This window comes from Bombus vancouverensis, chromosome 9 (assembly GCF_051014615.1).
Source record: "Bombus vancouverensis nearcticus chromosome 9, iyBomVanc1_principal, whole genome shotgun sequence".
Taxonomy (NCBI): domain Eukaryota; kingdom Metazoa; phylum Arthropoda; class Insecta; order Hymenoptera; family Apidae; genus Bombus; species Bombus vancouverensis.
The window spans coordinates 3,836,404-3,859,587 of record NC_134919.1 but is presented as its reverse complement, the minus strand read 5'-3'; the positions used below and the strand labels follow the sequence as shown (position 1 = coordinate 3,859,587).

At 41.4% G+C, this 23,184-nt stretch overlaps 2 protein-coding genes across 2 annotated transcripts; both read right to left on the bottom strand.

Annotated features, from left to right (window-relative positions):
* Positions 1-229: 229 nt before the first annotated feature.
* Positions 230-4,466, bottom strand: LOC117161757 (uncharacterized). The gene is made up of 3 exons (XM_033343521.2): positions 4,306-4,466; positions 2,558-2,674; positions 230-395 (listed from the first exon to the last, which is right to left on the bottom strand). The coding sequence occupies exons 1-3, from the start codon at positions 4,464-4,466 to the stop codon at positions 230-232; spliced, it is 444 nt and encodes a 147-aa protein (XP_033199412.1).
* Positions 4,467-13,575: 9,109 nt separating this feature from the next.
* LOC117161755 (uncharacterized) lies at positions 13,576-19,372 on the bottom strand. Its single transcript, XM_033343520.2, has 3 exons — positions 19,205-19,372; positions 14,607-14,902; positions 13,576-13,732 (listed from the first exon to the last, which is right to left on the bottom strand). Exons 1-3 carry the CDS (start codon positions 19,370-19,372, stop codon positions 13,576-13,578), a joined length of 621 nt encoding a protein of 206 aa, XP_033199411.1.
* Between the last annotated feature and the right edge of the window lie 3,812 nt (positions 19,373-23,184).

Below are 23,184 nucleotides of genomic sequence, written 5' to 3'. Positions count from 1 at the left end.
TTTTACGACGAAGTCACTGCATCGAATACCTTCTCGAACGGCCGGAAAGATATAAAAATATTACTCTTCGAACGATCGATTTTCTCGTCACACAAAGACGTTTTTTCGTGTAAAAAAATTCAACAAATAGCCGGCAAACGTCGAAAACGTTCGAGACGATAAACGATACACGAGCAATCGAGCCACGAAATCAACGCGGCTCGAGGTGCTGTCCAAAAAAAAACCCACCCTAAGGAAATGCGATCTCCGTGAACGTTTCAAGAGGTGACTCGATGCAATCGGGATAGGCCAAGATGCAGTCGCCTCCGGATCTTCCTTGTCGTTCCGCTTCCCTGTACAGTTGGTCGACGCTCTGGTGATTGGAATTAGCAGTCCCTGCCACGTCTTCGCTCGGCCTGATCCAGAAATTCTCTTCAACGCGTTTCTCACGAGGCACGCGTTAAGGTAGAACCAATCGCGGATCGATCTCTCTTTAAACCCCGAATACACATGTTACGTAATATTCCCCTAACTCAAACGTTGGAAAACTTTTTATCGCATTTTCTCCCGTGTTCTTCGATTGACAATCGAAGATATAATTCGCGACAAGTGAGAGCCTCGTTAGTTGTAGAAATTATTAGGTTGTCCGAAAAGTTTCTTTCATTTCATAAAGTGATAATAAATGAACAACAATTTCTGTTTTATATTATTTTATTGGATTAAGTATGATCCATTTCATTCTATTTCTATTATTATATTCGTGCATAATTCAATAAACTAATATAAAACAAGAAAACATCGTGCGTCTATTATTTGTTTATAAAACGAAAGAAACTTTTCGGATAACCTAATATTACGATCGTTTGTGTTTCAGGATTAAATGCTTGTTTTTAACACGATGCAATGGACATCTTCCTAATCTTTCGACCGGACCTGTAGATATATCTAAACAGGATACTTGGAATGTTTGAGTATTCCCAACTACCGTGAATATTTTGGCTGTCTACACGAGGATTAGAAAAAGCGACGTTCAAGAAAGAGAAAAGTAAAAGTGTGGACGATCGATCGAAGGAAACTGCAACTGTTTGAATGGTAAATAGCAGCAGCCAGTCGTATTATTGACATTCGACGCGCGTTACCCGGCGATTGTTCCACGGCTGCAGGATTACGTCGGAAGGAATTTCCCAGTGACGTGTGTACACATTCGAGGCACCGCACAAAGGGAAAACCTACGCGAAACACCTTCCATTAGAAGCTTAATGCACGCGCCTAATTTCGACGCAATTAGAGCCCGCTCACTGGTTCGGTTGCAATTTCCTTCGAGTACGCCCGGCCGCGTACGGAATGGCAAATTCCTGACCAGTCCTCCATCCACCCGAACCGATCGCTCGACCAGTGGTTCGACTCGCCCAACTATCTATCGTTAATTCGATCTCTCTTATGCTGCCTTTATGCGTACCGTTGAAATTTTCAACTTGTCGATGGCGTAAAGGTACTGTTTCGATATTCGTCGATCTTTTTCCATGAAATTACGATCAGCTGTGGAATTAGCAACTGACCCGTAGCTTTCGAACGGAAGTGTCTAATCTATAGATTGAAAGAGTACAAATCTCTCGCCCGTGTATAATCCCGTATAAGCCACCTTTGCTTATCGTAAGGTTATCAACGCATTTTCTTTTTTGTTGTTGTTATTATCAGTTATTGTTTACCTGGAATCGTCCCGAAATAATTGCGCCACTTTTTCTGCTTTTATAAAGTACAGTATATAATAAAATACATCAATTTAGTAGTATTAAAATGAATTAAAAAGTGACACTATCAATTATGACTAAATAAAGTTATAATCGAACGATACCCCATTGTAAAAAAATATTAAAATGCATTATGAATTTTTAATTTCACGTTCAAGTCGTGTTATATATCTTTAGTCATCTTTAATGTTTTCAATTTTACCTATATTTTTGTATACTTTTAATTTGATGTTTTAAATATATAAACAATATACATATAAACATATAAACAATATGTGAAATCGTTAAACGAAATCATTACCGCGAAATATAATTGACCACTTAAATAATTTTTAGACTTCTTTGTTTTTTAAGTACTGAATATTAGTCGTCGATATTTGGAAAAATGCGTGGTGGACAGCGTACAGGTTGGCCCGTCCGAGGGCGGTTAAAAGATAACAAACATTCGGCGATTTTAATTGTATGTCCAGAGACTATAAGTGAGAAGTTACGAAACGTTCGATTTTCTGTTAGCTTGTGAATAAAGGAGAATATAGCCGCGGTATTTAAATACGTCGATTAGAAAGAACGTACTGTAAAGTTATTAAACGATGCCCGTACCCGATGCAACATGGATTTACTGCATTATCTTAGTCTATTCGTGCTTCGTTACGTGACACCGTTGTTCCCGTTTCGTGGAAAGCGGCCAGGACAGCCATTAGGGACTTCCAACGGAATTCATTAACCGGCAGCTCCTCAAGAAATGAATTTTGTTTCGAAAAGTAGCAGGAGCCGACGGTGTTCTCCCGTGCCACGAGTCAAAGCGCGATTCATCGCAACGAACTTACGTTAAAATTAAGTGGATCACCTCCTCGAGAACGTCTTGACGTGTCCTGCCAAATGGTGTCTCCGCGAGCTCGCAAATGGTCCTCAAAAGACACTCCCTACCGTCCTGCCAGCCGTGCCTTCAACACAGAATACATTCCATTTTAATTTCTACCCCTTTTTGGTGCGCCGTGCTTCTGTCTCGTATTTATTTCCCCTTCTCCCTCCATTTCTCGCGTATTCCCCTACGTTTTTTTTTCTCTCTGTCGCTTCTTGCCTTTTTTCTTCCTTTTTTGTAATTTGACCGCCGCGTAGAAGTAATTTTATTAGGAAGTCGCACGGTAGCGAGCCCCTCGGCAAACCGTGCTGCCGCCAGATGATATTGGTTTTATAAAACGGTAAAAGGGAATTCTTAAACGTGTGCCGTACTTCTTCGCCCCGTTTCTAGCCGAGAAATTCATTATCCTGCTCCTTTTCCTAGCCGTCGTTCGACGGCTTGCCTCGAATGAAATTATGTTACCGTGCCGGAGAAGGATGTAAATTTCGGATTAGTTTAAGCGTTCGCCGCGCGTTACGCGTTAAACATTCATTCTCCAAGAGTTTCACGTTTGCGAATTTCACGATTTTCCAGAGGCTGTAAAAAACGAAAGACAGAATCGAAATGGTAATTAATGGCGTTGTTTCTACCTCCAGTTTCCAAACAATCGACGATGAACTGTTTGGCCAGACTGACCAGGATGCTGGATGAATGTTCGTGAAAGAAGGACGACGAGCAATTCACTCTATTGAGCCAGCTAACGATCCATTTCACGCGGCATCGCGTCTCCTTGTCAGCTTCGACAAGTTTCGATCAGTCCCGACACTTTCTTAACTTTCACACCGTCTTTCCAAAGCAAGATAGTTCGCTTGTTACCTGCGCTTCAGGTCTCTCTGCCAAGACAAAGTAATTGCCTTACGTCCCAATTAATTTATGTTCCAGTTCCCATCTTTACCTTACCCTCTCTCCGGTCTTTTGATCTTAGTTTCCTGATACTTGCTCACACCCTTCATGAAAATCTTTTTCATCTACCACAAGTAATCCTTATTACGTAGATTACTAATCTTTCATCAACCATCGTTAATAACTTTCCCCCAAACCATCTCGTACGAACTTCACCTACAAAACTGATCGATTTGTCGTGGAATAATTCGTGCGATTATTAATGTACACTTAAACAAACTGAAGGAAGGATACAGGTTCGTGTACCTGTAACTGTTTTTCGTCGCTATAAAGCAGCAACTGATCATTATCGTTATATCCATCGAGTTACTGAAGAACGTATAACAAAATGATAACTGGCGTAATAAAACTGACTGGCGAATATCAAGCACATACGATGAAGCCTCGTTTCCCGTTTCTGTCGCATAATCACCTACCCATTGTACGCGTTATCGGTGACAAACACGAATGTGGCGACGTCACGGTTCAATGATCGTCGACTAGAAAATGGAATTTCATTAATCGTCCACGGCAACTATCTGCACCAATTCCGATGTTGAGTTAATTATAAATTTATTCGTTCGATTCTAGCGTGTTTACCGATTCATCGGGCAATTTTGAACGGTAATACGGCCCACTTATTCTTCTTCCAATTCGTTGTTGGTCATTGTTCCATGACTCTAAACGACTCGAATCGGCTCGCGCTGAATTTCACCCGTTTCACGGCTCCCCTTCGTGGCGGCTTCGATTTTCCCCCACAGCGCAGAATATGGAAATTCGCGGAATACTCACCGATTCAATAAATTTTCGATAGCCGCGTAAGTGTCCTGCAGATTCAGATCCCTCAACTGCCTGGCCGGTATTATTGTAGGCTCGAGTTCTGACAAGTTCGACGGAAGTTTATAATTGAATTGGAATGCGGACGAGAATACCACGCTACCTCTCTTGTTCATGGAAATCGGAACCGAGACGCCGGTCGTGAACTGGAAAATAGAACGGGGGAAAAACGTTAGATGTAGAAGGTACGATCGGTTCTCGCGAGATTTTCGTAGAGGTTAAAGAAGTAAGTCGAAGAAATTCCAAAATATTTATTTCATCCAGTCTATGATATTTAAAAGACCATAAAGAGTTGAAGAAAAAAAGAGGAATGGACTCATAACTGTTGAGGTTGAGGTTGACTGATTGAAGAACAAGTGGATGAATTTGTAATAGAAAAGTATATTGAAATAATTAAAGGTGTACATATAAGCATAATGTATAAGTATATGCTGATTCAGATCCTTACTCTCTTAGTGTTAGACAATGGAATGATAGGGAACACGTTCATATATTTATAACAAAAGGACATTACCAAAAAAGTTAAGCTTATAGCTTTGACTAAAGGCTACAGGGAACATAAATAGAAATCTGTTTATTAGTTGCTTTGTTCCTAGACCTTGCAACCCAAAACATAATGTTTACTCAGGGGTACAATAATATGCACCGCTCCTTATTTAGAATATTTCTGCGTAATAGCAGTCTGCATGTCACGGATATACATAAATAAAGATGTAGAATTTTTTTTGAAGTAGTTACTTCAACAATAACTACATGTATGGCAAAGTAACAAAACTACACGCGTCAGATTCCAATTTCGAAGTAGGTAAATCTTGCTCGATTCTTCGTCAATTCGCCGATGCAACCGTCAAGTACGCTTTCCATAAGAAGTGCGTCCTCTGAAAAGAAAGCATCCAGAAAGGTTACTTTCCTAAGAACGAGGAAATGTTTTATTTATTCCTTCAATTATAACGTTTTATATGCGTGCAGTAGATATATCAATACTTAGGAGCGAAACTGTATATGTACACTATTTTTTGTCAGAAAAGTTAAAAGAAGAATTTCCTTTATCTGGACTAATAAATTCGTCCTTCGAAATATTTTCAAGAAACTAATCATCTGTCAAATAATCAATGAAATAATATACTATAATCAGTCAATCGTAAACCTGTCAAGATGATCATCAAAGAGACATACGAGCAAATAAAAAGGGAATTATATAAATTATATAAAGGAAAGAAAACTATATCGAACATTTAACAATAGCATTTTATCAAATACGAAATGGCTGTGTTGTACAATTAAAAAACGATATTTGACTTCGAGACTTGTCTCGGTGTCTGCCGCCTGACTTTCAATTCGTTCGTTTTTAAAAGCAGCCCGGTACGGTTTCAACTGTAAAACTACAAATACGCCTTTGAGCTATTTTTTCGAGAGATTGCTTATTCAAATTTCCCGTAAAAATCTCGTATTAAGGACGAGTGACCACGAGTTTCCACGTTAGTCCTCTCATCGACAGGCGAAGAATCCATCTTACTCGGAAAACATTAAGATTTCAATGCAAACAAAGGCGTAAACTAATTAGGGGAAAACTCGCGAAAGAGTACTCATTATCCTGGGATTTAAGTAAATTATTCTGGGGTTTAATAAATTTCGCGGGCTGTCTAAGTAGGATTGGCAAACAAAAGCAAATTGTCTACCCGGAGAAACTTACCGCTATAAAACCTCGTTCAGACTCGTCGAGCTACTGGAACCCAAGCGACTTAAACGTAAGTACGTACCGTTCACTTAATGAACTTTTCTTTAAACTTCGTATTCAGTCATATTTTCTATATATATATATATGTAGAAATCTATTGTTAGTTCATCGAGTATATCAACGACAGATGACAGCAAGTACAACATAAGCAACTCCCGACCCATCGACATTCGCTCAGAACCTGTTACTTCACTTACGTTGATATGTATATCCTTTCAAGTTTCTACACTTGTCTTCATTAGTCAAATCACTTGCAATTTGAAGGACTTTGCTAATGTAATTCTGTGATATCACTTCACTTGAACTATATCTCCAATTTTCAAGTGAAATTCATTTCAAGGAAATAACAGTTGCTAGGTAACGCAATCTGTTATTTTCAGTTCAATATTCGCTGATATCGTTGGTATCGGCTTTCTAAAGCTAGACGACTTTTACTGAGTTTTATATTCAATTATATATATGGAAAGCTATTATACATGATAGATAAATCATTTGTTGAATATGCTAATCGTAAACGATGGATAACTATAGAGTGATCATGCAACTCAAACGATTTTCAATCACTCAGTGATTCACTGAGAACTCTCTGGATTTTCAATTACACACACAACACATATCCTTGCCACACGCAGCCAAAAATACGTAAAGTTACCTGGAACAATGACCTCGCAGGAAAGAGAAGGGTACTTTCGCTTCTGCAGATAAAGAAACATATTATCGCAGTTTGGAACAGAAATAAACGGAACATGTTAATTCGAAAACACTTGCAGAAGCACTGAAATCACTAGTTTTGAATCACTGGCGAACGAACTAACGTCGAATGGGACTACCGCTCGGCCATGCGACGACGAGTTTATGGCAACGTGATAATGAACACTGGAATTTGCTATGGAGGACAGGTGGGCCACTGTTTGCGTTCAACGAACGTTCACGATACGTGATTATGACTCGGAAAAAAATTGCCTCGAATGCCACGGGCGAATTATTGGTCAGTTTTTGGAAAATTGAACGACGTCGATGCTTGTTTCAAAAACACGAAATCACGCTTGCCGAAATTGGCGACCACGTCGATAAGGATTCACGACGAAATGAAAATTCGACTAGAATATCAGTCGCCAATAAAATCGTGTTTGAATATTTCGAAATTTTCTTTACGTGAGAAAATTGTATTTTCGTTTAAACACGTCCCTTCGACTAACAACGTTCGTTCGCCGATGCAACTAGCCGTATGGGAGGAAACGAACAAAATTTCTCTGAATCGTTTCAAGCGTCGACGATCGCGTCGAATCGTAAAGGGCTAACCAACACAAACGCGTTTCATCAGAGTATTCAACCGGCTGCTTGGAAAACCGACGCGCGATTCATCGGCATATCAGCTTAACCCCTGCCAGCGATAGCGTTGTAAATCCAATAATTGCCCGGCCCTGGCCGTTAAGCAGCTTTAATTAATTCCGTTTCCAACGTGGCACGATTAACGACCAAAGTTGAATTAAAATCTCATCGCAGGATACGCGATTCGAACCTCTGCCACCCCTTTGCCTCAAACCAGATTCTTTCCTGTCAAATTATGCATCCAATCTTTTTCATCGTTTGCTATTTCCACACTTTTTCTAAAAATATAACGTTTAAAAGACGTGAAATATCGTAAACCGAGGGAATATCGACAGGCTTTCGTAACACTTTTGCCGCATATCATATCAAATTAGAATATATACATCTGTTTTTAATATTATAACGTTATAACTCTGGTTGTTCCTCTATGAGTATAAAAATGAATAAAATTGTTGCCGATAGCTCATTGTTTACCGTTGTCTCTCCCCTTTCCACTTCTTTACTGCTCGTTTTCCAGCACTAGGGAAAAACGGGAAATGCGAGGAGAAACGTAAGGTTCCGTTTCTTGGACATTCGCAGCCAGTCTTTTGCACAAAATGTATTTCGTGGAAGCAAGTCAAAAGTATAATATAACACACGTTCCCGGCGAAAGAGAAACGACAAGAGACCAATGTTCGTTCTTCAAGCTAGTATTCTATTTTATCCACGCTCCTTCGATTTCCTATTCGACTATCGCCACGCAATGTTTGTTCATTTACCTTCTAAGCGAATTCCGTGTTAACAATTAAGGAATTATTTTCTTTAGGAATCTACTTTAGTAGGGATATCCTTCTAAATGCAATTCACGATTAAAAATTAAATAAATAAATAATGACTACATTCTGTCTTGTTATTTCTCTATCGTGACGTCTCTTTATCAAGTGAACTAATCGAACAGCTTGCAATTTGTCAAATTTACCCATAAAACTTGTTTGTCTCTTACCGAACTCGTTACTGTCACGCAACGATATTTACAGCTAGCAATTCGTAACCTGTAACATTTAAAATTTGGCTAATTATACTAATAATAACAAATATTTAAAAACTAATAATATCAGTTCTATTGTGCAAGACGTCCCAGGTATTGAAATGCTTGTAGATAATAGTACACTTTATTTACCACCTCGACTTCTTCGTTATTATCGCGGATAGAAAATTTCCTCGCAGGCAAAACAGCGAGAGCAAGTGCAAGGAACGCGATGTAACGTCGGAGAAAGGGTGAAACGAATCGCTTTCATCGTTCGTTTAACAGAGAATAACGATATTTCGATCAACTAGGAGCAGCCCCGATGAAATTAAACGCGGCAGGGTTGCTGGGCGAATTTCAATTTGCCTTTCGTATTTCCGTGGAATCGAGCGTGACCGTTTCAAACGACGCGTGCAATTGGTGTCAGGCCGCGAGTGGGAACAAAAATGAAGAGGGAAAAAAGAAAGGCACAGAGACGGAAATAAACAATGACGGGAGGCGCGACGATAGACGGAGATAGAAAAGCAAAGGAAAAGAAAGAGAAGTACCAGGATTTTTTTTAGGGAAGGTTCATTTCCAGCAAAATCGATAGCGTAAAACCTCTGGCAATCGTCGCGTTTTTTTGAAAAGCACGCATCTTGCGAGCCTCTTTTCCCAGCACTGCAAATTCGTTCTGGCTTCGACGCCTTATTTTACGGTCACGTGGCTCGTAAAGAACCGTAACGACCGGGGGCAATAAAAGCGATAGCTTATGACGGAAATAATACGTCGATGTCAGGGAAAATGGTAAAAACGACGACATTTGTCTTCATTTCATGGTGGCGCGCTTGTTTGCTCGTCCCTTTCAATTACATCTGTTCCACAGGGATGCGAAGGAATTGCTGGTTTCCTAGCTATGTACTACACACCGCGATCGTTCTTTGTTAATTTTAATTTTGTGAAAGAAAATAAAGGACAAGATCTAGAAAAAGAGATAAGAAAAGAGACGTTCGTTCCGTGGTTTTCTCTGCTTGCAAAAATGCAAATACCGGCATGGAAAACCGGAATTCTCCCAGGACGGTAATTTGAGGCAAGCGAGCAGACATTTTCGAAGGTTCTTGGATTCTAGAACGCATTGCGACATGATCCGATTACGCTGCGCTCTACGGACGAGATTCGTTCACCGTCCTGCAAATTACGATAGCTTGCTACCTGAAAGTCCATTTCGTTCAATCGAAAAATACCTATAGCGTGATGTTTGTTAAACATTCTTTATCACGAAGAAATAAGCATAGTGGAAAAGAAAGTGAGGATCTATAGCATATTCCCTTGATCCTAAATAACGATGTCTCGAGACAGTCTGAAAGTTCGCAAGATAAATTACTACGGCCCCACACATAAAATTCAGCCTACGAAAGGCAGGAACGAACGTCTGGCAAAACAGATTTCAACGGGACGAAAATTTATAATGGCTGGACCGATAAAATAGCGCGGGTTATCCGGGCAAAGGTGCCATCACCTACCGAGAAGCACGTTCCTTCTCATTCCGCGTGATCTACGAATTAGATTTGACTGGAATAATAAAAGGAATCGAGAAAAGAAGAAGGGGAGCGTATCTTTGCACGAAGCAGAGAGATATCTCGCTGCCTGACGGAGAATCGAAAACGTCCTCCGCGAAGGCTTAACCGTTTTTTCCTTCTTTGCCCTTTCGCTCTTCCGTCGTTACATTCCACCGTTGTACCGAAGAGCTGGAATGAAAATACTACAGAAGAAGCACGTTTCGCGGAATCGTTCGCACTATCGTGGCTTCGAACCAGATCGGAATGGTAATGGAGAAAGTCGCCTGTCGAAATTTCGACTGATTTTCAATTGTTTCTCGTCGTCTACCAATTTAACGACCTAATTCGTGGAAAGAATTGTAGGATCCGTAACAAACACCAACTGTGTCCACATTTGTCGTTTTCCAGCCACGTGAAATACAGAGGAACAATATGGCATTTTTAATTTCTATTCGATATATCTCGATCTTTTTAACAAAATATTTATACAATTACACATTTATCGTAAGCTATAGCCACATATATTGGGAGAACTGGTAGAGGAACTCTAGTTAATTAAATTATCAAGTTATGAAATCAGAATAAGGTTATGTTTCTAGACTGTTCGACGATAAATTAGAACATGGATCAATTTTCATAATACTAATTCCATCGTGTGTTCTAGATGTCCGTTCCGATTACTAAAATACGTTGTTGTCTAGAAATGAAAAATTGACCAGGATTGTCCTTGTTATTAGCCCCTCGATTAATCATACGCTGGATCCTTACAAACGTGTGATAAAATGGCGCTGCAAACGATGAATAGGTGACTTCCTTTGAATAACAGGTCGCTCTACCGCAATTGGATTTATCTATTAACGAGAAAGCAAATTGATTGACTCGGTGTCGAGGGACCGTAACAAAGACGCAGGACCTGATCTTCACACCTACTGGAACTGAATAAATATTGAATGGTTCTTCTGTTGTTGTAACTTGGTATCGAGTGGGAACTTGTTCGCGCAAAGCAGGGCAAAGATGGTGGTTTCAAGGGCGATTCGAGCGCGAGCTAATCGAAAGTTTTCGAGTTTCGTACGAAGAAGCGCAAAAAATATCATGGAAAAAGCATTCTCTGCCTTTACAGGAAGCGATATCAAGCGTTAGATTACAAGACCATCCTTGTTCTATTTTTCGTAATATATTTCATCGCCGACGTGGCCATCAGTTATCCAAGCGTTTGAACACGCGAATTCCAATGCAGAAACGTTACTTGGAATTCTATTAAAGTTACGTGCAAGTCTAGAAGCCTTCTCGACCAATTTCTTTCTTCTTTCTCTGTGAAATCCTCAGGCCCCCGAAATAAATATCAACGAATTAATACCAAAGCAACACCCATTCGACGAAAAGGGATCGATAAAATAAATCCACGGGAAAATGTCGAAGGCGTTCGACTCTGGTATCCCGAGGGCAAACGCTCCTCTCTTCCAAGGCTACAGTCTTCTTCCTGTTTTTATTTCCTCCCTGCCATATTATACATACATACATACATATATACTACGTAGACGACCAACTCTGTTCGATCTACGCTCTTCGTTTCTCTCCGACACACTTTTCTTCCAGCTTTTAAGCGTTACGCGTACTTGGCTCGAACCTGCACGATAATGGACTATGCTTTTTAAAGTACTTTAACACCGTCTATTATCGTTTTGCAACCGGTTCACCGACGTCCACTGCCGACAGAATTCTTCTCTTCTTTCCATCGACTTTTCCATCCACCAACGAGTCGATAGGAGCCGATAAGGATCTCTTGAGGCGGAACATCACGCACGCCTAGATTGTCCATTTGCCCCTTAATTCACGGCCGTAAACGACCGCATAAATCGCTCGGAATTTTCAATTCCAACTCGGACACGACATATCCTTTCGAAAGCCGAAAGTAATCCAACTTTTTACATTACAAAGAGGTCTAATGGGATTGGCAAAAAAGTCATCCGGGGAAATCCATTTTCAAAGCGTGAAATTTTAAGTACGAACTGTAAGAAGATGCAGTGGTGTTACGTGAATGACTAAGGGAAGGGCTCGCGGAACACGCTTAATTTTGTTATACTTTCGGAAAATACCCTTTGAATTTTAAGGGCATATTCATGTGATGGAAATATCGAAACGAAGTAGTCCATCTTTAAATATTTCGAAAACAGCGCGCTCTTGCTGCTTCGCTACGTTCCGTCTCCAACAGGGTTACATACGTTGAGAAAATTTCGAGAGATTTGAAAAATTACAAAAATAGCGGGGAACACGTATGTAGCCACAAAGGCATATAGAAACGTCTTAGAATTGAGTTTTGTAAGATAAGAAGATGCGACTTATCGTGTCCTTCCCACCTATTCTCCATACATTTTCTATACTTTTTAATTAGTGGAATGAAAGATGTTCCCTTTTAGCTGCTTCCGAGTTAAAATTATCGCGACATTTATAACGAGTCGATCCAGTGCACGCGTTGAAAGAGTATCGACAAAACGAGGTTCGTTTTTTATTTTTCCGGGGACGGGGATTCGAACTTTCGACGTTATCCAGGAATTCTAATCGGAAGTCAGAGGTGGCCGATTTATTTGAAGCGGAGCGCGATGCCGGGAACGACGAAGATTCTTTAATTTCGAATTCCGACCAACTGCCATGCCAAGGCGAAACTCGACGATTGCTGCGGGTACTTTTAGGGAAATGAAACTCGGGGGCGGCTGAGAAGCGGCCCGCGCGCTGGAATGCTCGCGGAACAGCCGACACACAGTTAAGAAATGCTTTCACGGTGGCCTCGACACCTTGAGAAACGGCGCTCGCCTCGAAGAGATGAGTTTTAGGCATCGTTTGGGGATAATCGAGCGTTGAACTGGCCCACGAGGCATCCAACTCGCCTCGATGAATTGCTTCTCTTCGATGTACTCGCTCCTCCTGAGTTGTCTAGAATACATTTTCTTGATAAATTACAAGCGTCGGTGTACAGTTCTTTTTTCTCACACATTTAGAGTCACACAATCGCCGACTTATCTATTCTGTGGCAGTTGGTTGTTTGATTTCTGAAAAATTAATGGTAATCATGCGTATTCAGGATACTCTCGTACAAGTGGATTGATATTATTTCAGAGAAATTTTACAAGTTACGTATATTTGAATCTGATTGTATCATGTAACTTAAAATTATAAAATCAACGTCTATAATTTACATTTTTTAGTTCGTCGACTTACTTGACATTATTAGCTGGCACATTCTTGCGCAAAATGACTGAAAGTTTCATAAAATGCAGCTGATTAATGCGGCTTCTGGGAGGGTAATTTGCAATACTCTGATAAAAACTATGTACAAGAGTAAATATTTTATTAGCCTCGTTTCGTAGTGAATTAACCCTTTCTGCTGAAAAGAAAATGCAACAGCTTAAGCCGAGTTCGCAATTCCAATTTACTATAATAAATAGCCATTAATTCCTTCCGCGGAGGGTTACAAATTTCCTCGGAACTGATCTCGAGAAAGGAAACAAAATCGTACGAACGAGGATTCATTGAAACTCGGTTAACGAGCGCAATTTCCATCGCATCCCTGTCCACGTGCGGCTTCTTCACAGGGATCCAGCGGTGTAGAGAGTTCACGTGATCACCGTGGAAAATACGTCGAGCACACTTCTGCGGCATTCGGGATAAAGGGCGTGGCAGTTTTCCGTCGACATCTGCTCGCCCAAACGTTCGGCCGCTCGGTACTCCCGATCCCCGTACTCGTCGTACCGCTCGTCGGTGCTAGAAGGCCTGGAATTCCAACGTGTTCGCGTTCGAGTTCCCCGTGAAAAATTACAATCGTCGCCGCGAGAGATCCAGGCCCGGGAGAAACGGCCTGGAAAAGAATTCGGGGGGCCAGAAAGAGAAGAAAAAAAGGGAGAAAAAGAGGGAGGAAAGAGAAAGAGGGTGAGTGGCAGAGGGTGGTACCCGGGATCGATAACGCGACCGGATACGCAGGAGAAGCCCCGAAGTTATTTCGCAGCTTCCCTCGCGTTAATTGGCGCCACGTTATGCGGACCGACCGCTTAATCCCTAGCTACTCGCGCCACGCTACTGTGCTAATTCACCGGTTAACTACTACGTCATCGTAACTTCGATTTTAGTGCCACCGGGTCGGGGATTTTATCGCGTTGCCCCAACGTTTGTTGCTTTACGACGCGATCGAGACTTTTAGTCTGTCGTATTGTGTTCCGTTAAGAGACCCGGATTGATCTCGTAAGCTTCGATGTGACTTAGGCAATTGGATTTTACCTGCGATCCTCTAGCTTATGATTCTCTTCGTTTAGTTGTGTTTCCAATATCATATCTAACAAAGAACGATGGTATGTCACTGCATTCGAGTGGCTTAGAACGTGAGACACGTTGATTGAGTTAAAGTTTTATTTGTAATCTTCCGATAGAATATTCCTTTGGTGGCTATCTGTATCGTTTTGTTGTTTAAATGTATCGTTTAAATGTGATGGATTCGTAGACGCGGATGTGGGTTAGAATAGGAGAGACGAAGAGTGCGTGTTCTTCGGATAGTAATATATCAAAGTCGAAGTCAGACTTGGACTCTGATTGTCGTATTTTGACACTTCGTCGTAACTCGATAGCATAAAATAAGAGACTGAAGATTACTCACTTGAAGAACACGTGCAACAGCTGTCCCAGTAAACCATGAGTCCCGTCGAAAGGAGCAGACGCAGCTTCACAAATGGCCCTCAATAGACACGCTTTGCCGCCGAATCCGTATATATCAGCCACCTTTTCCAGCACCTTGTAAATGCTCCACCTGCTCTTCTGCGTTCGAGAGTAATAGACTCCTGGAATGGTGAAGTCTGACGCGTTGGAAGGCATCTCGTACACAATCTTCGAAAAGAGACCGATGATCACGCTCTCGCGGTCCAGTTGCAGGGGTGAGCCCAGACCAAAGATCAGCTGTAGTCCGAGAATTTTAAAAAAGACTTTAAAATAAGTGGCGCAACATTTCTCGACGAGTTAAACGATGCGAACGAAGAGTAAGGTTCTCTGACCGTATTTTCGTGTCACGAGATGCGCGTTTCGTGAGATTCTCTGAAGCTTTTCTCGAGAACGTTCCCATGAAACCTATCGATACGAGGTGACCACGTAGATGCCGACAATCTGATCAGAAAACCCGTTCTTATAGCGGTTATTCATGAGGCAGGCAGCCTGAAGAGGAAATTGGATGAACTCAGACGAGATCGGGTTAAAACCCAGCAGTGTCCGGCGCTAGAAACGGAACGTCCAACTGCTATTCCACGTATTTCTCGTCTGCTTTCGTAGAAATAGCTATAAACGTACCGTTCGCTAATAGCAATTTCGACTTCTCGAATTTAGCGACTCGCGCCCCTCGCATACACGCGTGTACCACAGTTTGCAAACAACCATTTCTGTCAATTAAATGAGCGAAGCTTTGTACGTCCTGTGGATGTCACGAAACAACGAACAGAATTTGATAATCTATATATATATATATTACTTTGACAAATGACGTAAATGCCATATAATCTATTTGCGATATGTCGTCTGACTCTATCTGACGATGGCGACTAGTGTTTCGCTGTTTATACTTCGCGTTGAGGAAGTACGGTTGCAGGTATGTTTGGTTTGCTTAGCATAACTGTGTATTTCTGGGAAAGTAGGAAGTAACGGTAAAAGTCCACGATAGCGAATAATCTCTAGACTTGGCAACTCCTAGGACTTCTAATTTGCTGGCCATTAGACATTGACTGACTCTGCTACTGTGTATCTTTCTTTCTTACCGATCTGTCCTGTATTATGTCCAAGTTTTCAGGACAGAAGAAGATAGAAAAGATAATATCGTATAAGAGCACCGCTTTTGAGCGGCTTAAATTCAATTATAAACTGTAATGTTAAAAATGTAAATCCGACAGAAAATATTGTATGGATACGTCGTACCGTCGCGTAACGATACTTTTGCCAAAGCCACTTTCCAATAGACATTCCTTGTTTATTGAAAACATATGTAATATATATTTTCTTGGGCAATAAACGTTATATATATATAGTACACAGTAGCAGAGTATATATATATATACTTCATTGTGGAATTTTGACGGTTTGCGAAAGGGTAGCTGAGGGTGGAGTATAACAAAGAGTACTAAACTCATGGATGAACGAAGCAACTCCGGTTTCTTCGCGGATGTAACGCAATTAATACGAGTAGCCAGAAGCAAAGCGGGGCGTATCGGTGGTCTTTGAAGTGTATCGATCTCGATTGGCAGCGGGCCGGCCGGTTCGATGCAAAAACGCCGCTAGCCCTTCCCCGCGCGAACCCCTGCGAATCTCGTTAAACTGTCTTCCCCAGACGCGCGGCCCGAAACGATTCTCCGTGGAAATTCGCGGTTTTATCGAAAATTCATACACCGGCCGCGGCCCATGATGCCGCCCTCCCTTTATCCGCCTCCGCATGAATATGTATGCACATGTACGAGATGGCTGTGCCACGCAACCATGATAGCAGACGTGTGTGCCCGATATGGGATAGAGGTATCCACCTGGCGCAGAAATTGGATGAGCCCTGAAAGGTCAGGTGGAATGTGTACCGTGATATCGGATGGGAAGATGAGAATCGAAATACGTTATACACTTTACCGGACGCTCTTCTGCAATCGATTATTACTTACCGATCACCCTAATAATTTGTTATTTTAATAGAGAGAATGGATTTTTGAATCTCGTTCGACCACTGTTTCAACGCCAACCCGTTTCGAGACCAATTCCACGATAAGACATGTATTGATATTAATCGAAAAATTATTTTCACATACAACAAAATTCATGATCTTCTATTTATTCCTTTCAATTGTTTATTCTTTATTCGCTCATCTTTCCCATTCCTTATTCCTCATTTTCCGACTCTTTCTAATTTCCTACATTATCCTGTTAACTGGGTCGTTGTCTCGCCAAAACTTTCCATAATTACGAAATTGAAAATTAATAGGAAAGGCAAATAAATTTCATTTAGGTCAGTTTTATTCCTTGCAAATATAAGTATGATGTAGTTTATCCCTAATAAAGATGAAACCGTACGTGAAAATTATTATTCCAGTAACGTGTTACGTCAACTTACCCTGTTAACAGGTTAATAAGCGATATTCGGAAACAGACTGTTCCTTACTCCTTATTCCTCTCAATCTTCTATTCTCTGCCTCAAGTTTCTCTTTTGTATTCCTTGTTATTCTCTATTTCCTGTTTTCTATTTTCTCTATTCTTTATTCGCTACTCTTTTCGACTTTCTATTCCCTCTACCTAATAGGGTAGATGAATATATTTCACCCTCTATTTTCAAACGTTTTCTATTCTCTGCTTCCTATACCCAATTCCTCGCCGTTTCCTATTTCTCGTCTCCTATTCTTATCGATCGTATAAGCCCTATGTTTCTGGATTCCCTACTTTTTCAGTATTCCCACGATTCCTTATAATTCTTCCCTAGACAAGCAAATTTCAGTTTCGAAAACTTTCGAGAAAACTCAGTTGAAGTTGGCTTAATTCGAAGCACCGCAGAAGTGACCAGAGCCTGTTCGTTGAAAATCCAGCGGTCATAGCGTAGCAACTGTGGCACCGTGCAATGCCCAGCCACGATCCTGTTCATCCTATCAAGCCGCGCGGTTGTAATCCGAAGGACGACCGTTTCCAAACACGCTGGATGGAAAATTGGATGAGCCCCGGACATGTGGCATGGCCCAGGAATTATTCAAGAAGCGGCGTAAACGGCGAGCGGTTTCACATGAGAGCCATGCCCGTTCTCGCGTTTCTCTTTTGGAATAATTGAGCGTACGGATGATAATCAAAGTGCATCCGCGGACAGTAGGTGTCGACAAAAGCTTCTTCGTTCGTGTACCAAGCTTTTCAGCTGAACTCTATTAATGACTGGTCGTTTTCAGGCTTTCCACCTGCTGGAACCTTTGCCCGGTGCTCTATTGTGACAACTGGATCCCGTCTCCCATTTGATACGGGGCGAGTTATTTGCCTAATGCACGGCCTTGTGACAACATCTACCAAATTAATCTATATGGGAAGGAACATGTGGGAACAGACACATTTCGCTGTTGGGTTGGACAGTAACGGACACTGGTTTGGTCGGTTTAAAATGAACAACTCCGACCGTCCCACGATCCTTTAAAGTCATGTAACAAAGTAATTTGCCATTGAAGCGTATTAAGGTGAAAATCTAATTATAATGACTTCAAAAACTGAAATTTGAAAAGATGAACAGGAAGATAGGACGTTCTCGTCAGAAACATGAAATGTGAAATTTTTTATTTTGTCTTCATAAAAATATGAATTCGAATAAATATCCGCGATCTACTCGTAAGCAAACTTCTTCTATATGCGTCAACGTTCTTGTCTTAAAAAACGAATATTTTTATAAAACTCTGCTGTCTCGAGGGAAGTCCTTTCAAGTGAACTGTATGACGCACACGGGAGGAAAATATGTGGAATACATTTTTATTAATTTTTTTCATTTTAATGTCACCTTCTGATTAAACAAAGGAACTTAAATACGTCACAATTGAAAATGAAACAATCTGCTAGGTGCAAAGATCTTTTAAAAATAATTGACAAGTCGGCAAAGGCAGAAACCAACGGTACAATTATCGAGAAAACCAAGAAATATTCCAATATCTTTGATATTTTCTCATAATATCGTGACGTGCAGTTTTTTACAAATAAAATCGTACCGAGAAAATACATGTTCACCTGCAAAACCAACTAAGAATCAATTTTAGTAACATAGGATTATCACGTATGTAAAAAATGGGAAACGTGGTGTATCGTATCCTTCACCTATAATCTTCATACTAATTTCTTGTATATTCGTACGTACTCCGAATCACAATGATATTTCGACCGTCATCCCTACCATAAATTCTGTCTAACAGCCATCTCCAACGGATTTGATTTTATCAAATTTTAAACGTTAACCCTTGACAAGTGGAAGTCGCTCGCGCTTCCACATTATTACGATGTTCCTGCGCGATTTTTCCCCACGATTACACTCGATCGAAAGCGAAGCACGCGTATAACGAGGGAAACCAGAGGGTTCATTGGAATCGCTCGAATTCCCCTGGATCGCCGGAAGAAAAAGCGGAAACCGATCGCGAACACTTGAGCGACGCGCGAGTGAATGCCCGATTGGCCGCGGAGACGGCTCATTAGCCTCGTCGTGCGGAATCTGCGGTATTCTCTACGTACCAGGAGCTGAGAGACACGAGGAAAAATAAGAGTCCTCGGTCGCCTCGAGCAACTTGCGAACAGCTTGGTCCCGTTCCTGCCCGTGAAATCGTCCTTGTCGTCGAGACTCTGCACCAGACATGGCGACAGGAAAGCGACAGCGAGCACCAGCAAGACAGCGTCAGTCATCGATGCGACTTTTCAGGCCTGAAGCGATCGTTCAACGCCGACGAACAGACCGTAAAGAAGCGAAATGCGATCGCTGTCCGTTGAAGAGCGCAAAACCGCTCAGAATGAGCGTTCGCCACGTGCTACCACCTCCTCGACAAACCAAAGGCCAGCCGTAGCGGCTGGTCCCGTTGTATCTCGGCGAATAGCACGCGCAAATATTGATACGGTGGAGCTCTTGCTTTGCTCTGGCAGCTTGTTCGTTCGTTCACCCGATTTGCCGATTCGCACGTATCAGACGTTAATCCAACGAGAAAACTTTGGTAACGGGATGCTTCATTAACAAGATGTCGAGTAGTGCTCGTTGGTTTTCCAACGTTGGTTGGTAGATCTTTGTTTCATCTTGCAACTTTATTCATCCGTAACTACGCTTCCGTAGATTTTTTTTTTTTATTTTATGTAAGACTCTCCTTCTAGAAACGAAGAGGTTGATGTGACAGATACGTGTAAGTCTTTTTATAAATATTTTCGATAAGAATTGTTGAGGTTAAGGTTGACTGATTGAAGAACTAGTGGATGAATTTGTAATAGAAAAGTATATTGAAATAATTAAAAGTATAAGTATAATGTATAAGTATGTGCTGATTCAGACCCTTACTCTCTCAATGTTACTAGACAATGGAATGATAGGGAACACGTTCATATATTTGTAACAAAAGGACATTACCAAAAAGGTTAAGCTTATAGCTTTGGCTAGAAGCTACAGGGAACATAAGTAGAAATCTGTTTCTTAGTTCCTCTGTTCCTAGTCCTTGCAACCCAAAACATAACGTATACTCAGGGGTACAATAATATGCACCTTTCCTTATTTAGAATATTCCTACGTAATAGCAGTCTCCAGGTCACGGATATACATAAATAGAGTTTTTCTTGAAGTAGTTACTTCAACAAGAATAATTGTTATTAGAAGGTTGGTCCAAACCAGATAGAGAATCAACGCAATTGCGTGGAAATGTTTAGAAAAGTTTTAAGGAAATTGTATCTTTCGTGTATTCGTATCGTTTGTATTGGAAAATTGACACAGCAGATCTTCGATCTAATGCATCTCTCGGACACAGCACAATCTCAAACGCAATTTGTAAGATTGCGATCTCTGCGGGGCTAACGAAGGGTTCCACTTAATAGTTTCCGAGGAATCTTAGAAGATTTCACAGGTGAAACGCTCGTCCCCTTGAAATGGTTTCAACGAAGAAGAAACTCGAGCTACGCTGGAATCAGTGATCACCGGATCGCTACTAAGCAATAAAATCCTTGCTAAAGTCTCATGCTAGTTAGGTTTTCTCGGTCGGTAGGAAGAGAAGGGGCGGAGAGTAAGAAAGAGACCTGGCTTTCAGAAAAGGGTCTCGCGATATCCGTGATTTGAAGACGCCCAGACGAAATCTCAGCGAGCCAAGGCCACCAGTCTTCGATCCCGGCATTAAATTGAATTACAACCCCTCCGGACTAGATCGTAAAACTCACCCTCGTTATGTACACGAATCTTTCGTTCGTGAAACGTAACTGCGAACGAACGCGAACACGCATACCTTGCCTTTTATCTATCTGGGTTAAACGATGTCCATTTGTCGTTTCTTATCCGACCGGCCGAGACGTCCGATCCGGAAATCGAAAGCTCGTGCTCGTGATTTCTCTCAAGGTAGAATCGATAGATCCAACCGAATCCTCACCGTTGGACAGTCTGCAAGCATTTCATGAACATTGAATACCATTTTTAGCGATGTTTTACGGATATTAAACGCGTTCGATACACTACCGGGAATTTCGAATTTCACGTAATTTGATGGAATTCTGAGATCTCTTTATTTCTTAAATCAATAGTTGAACTGATGTGCCTTTCTATGATCTTATTAGATTAGGTCTAGATCATTAGGTTCTGTGATAAATTGATTAGTCTCTTGCTGATGCATTTTGAGGAACATTATAAAGATATTGCTAACATTAATTGTATACAAGTTTATATGGATATTGTTTATAATTGTAAACATTTATTGGCTCGAAAAAGCGTCAGATGTATTTAGTAAAACAATGGTTCGTTAGTATACTGTTACTTTATAAACTATTTTCATAAAACGACACTTCTCTGATGTCAGTTTGCTGGACCAAACTGTTCGCAAAAAGCTGCAGCCCATTGCGATGCTAATTAATTTGCACTATCGACTTGTAAATGATGCAACTCGGCGAACTTCATCTTTCATACGCGAAGGAAACTTGTGAAAATGAGAAAACACGATGGCCAATTTCGTCTGGCCGGTTAATATATGGAAAAAAGGCTCGTCAACTTGGAATTTTGTTAGGGTTGATATATGGCCGGAGTTGCCGAAATTTTCCAGCCCTCCTCCTGTCAAATATACGAACTTTTTTTTCGCTTCGAGCTCGGGCCGGCCAACTTTCTCCGTTGAATTTATTGTTTCGCAACGTTGCTTGCTTGATTGCTTGACACGGTTTATTGCGTTCCGCTGTAACCGTTCTAGCCAGCTTGTATTATCTTCGGCGTTTCCCTGCCGCTTGTATTCCAACCAGTTTCGAAAAGCGGAGAAATTAATTTCATTGGAAAGCCCAGAGACAATAAGCATCAGAACAAGACTCCTGATTAATCTTCGTAATTGTTGCCTTTGAGCGGGAACAAAACGCGGAATCGAATCTCTGAAGGTGCGCAAAGCACAATCAGACCAATGATCGGCAGGAAAATTCTCAACGAAATCCGAGGGACACGCGTCACGAGCAACAATGTGTTCGTTAATCTGTCCAATGCGTCGAGCTGGTCGATTCCACGCATCGCGAATTATCGACAATTAACCGGCTAGTTTGTTAGGCGAATGGAACGCAGCTGTCTAAAAAGAGGAAAACAAACAAATAAAACGCTAGGCAGAAAAAGAAAGAGAGAAGAGAGAAGGGAACATAGAGTGGCGCTGCAAAAGCTCAAAGGTTTCGACCTTGTGGCGTTGTAACGACGCGCAAGTAAAATCGTATATTATCGGTCCGTGTTAATTACCACGAATGGCTTTGCCCTGGAAAAAGCATCCTCTCCCTTTCCCACGCGGCTACCCTGTTCCCCTCTCCCCGTTTCTCTCGGTCACCGGCGTCACGGGCCATTTTTCCCCTGCTCCACTCGCTCTACACCCTCTATAAATTTCAACCGGAGTATTTTCTCTTTACGTGTACCTGTTATTGAACGAGAGAACTGCCAATAACGTTGGATAACTGCGTCACGTTTCGCCGCGAACCCCCGTGCGCGCAACCCCTTTCGCGGGCCTCAGCCTCACCACTTCTCCATCCTCCTTTTCCCTGATCCTTTTTCCTTCGCTGCACAGCCCTGCCATTCGCGCGTCCTTTTCTTCCCTTGATATTTCTAATATCGCACGACATCGGCCCACATAAATTATCGCCGCCTTTCGATATAGTGTTTCGTTTCAGTCGCAACCCTCCCGCGCCACTTTCGTCCGATGCTTTTCCCAGCAAACTGTTTGCTTCTTCAACGATAGATTCAGGTGCGTAGTTGTAGATTGACCGAGTACAAGGCGAGTCTCTGAGCAATTTATAAGATATTTTCAACTCCGATGGGTCGATAGTAACGTGAGATCTGTACGTCATAGACAATTGCGTCGATCAGGTGAAATATCGGAGACCATCTTATCCTTATCGTTAGATAAAAAGATGGAAAGGATCAACTAGGACCATAATATAGCGGAGACTTTAACGTTGTCTAGTTTCTTCAAATCCTTTCAGTTGAACTAACCTGGTTTCGAGTAGATATTTAGTGGGAAACGAAGGGA

Coding starts and splice junctions, on each gene's coding strand:
- LOC117161757 (XM_033343521.2), bottom strand. CDS start 4,466: ATGAACAAGAGAGGTAGCGTGGTATTCTCGTCCGCATTCCAATTCAAT. Junction 2,675..4,305: donor ATCGAAAATTTATTGAATCG/GTGAGTATTCCG, acceptor TCTGTGTTGAAG/GCACGGCTGGCAGGACGGTA. Junction 396..2,557: donor GTGATCCACTTAATTTTAAC/GTAAGTTCGTTG, acceptor TTTCTGGATCAG/GCCGAGCGAAGACGTGGCAG.
- LOC117161755 (XM_033343520.2), bottom strand. CDS start 19,372: ATGACTGACGCTGTCTTGCTGGTGCTCGCTGTCGCTTTCCTGTCGCCA. Junction 14,903..19,204: donor CTCGTGTCTCTCAGCTCCTG/GTACGTAGAGAA, acceptor CTCGGACTACAG/CTGATCTTTGGTCTGGGCTC. Junction 13,733..14,606: donor CTGTTGCACGTGTTCTTCAA/GTGAGTAATCTT, acceptor TTGGAATTCCAG/GCCTTCTAGCACCGACGAGC.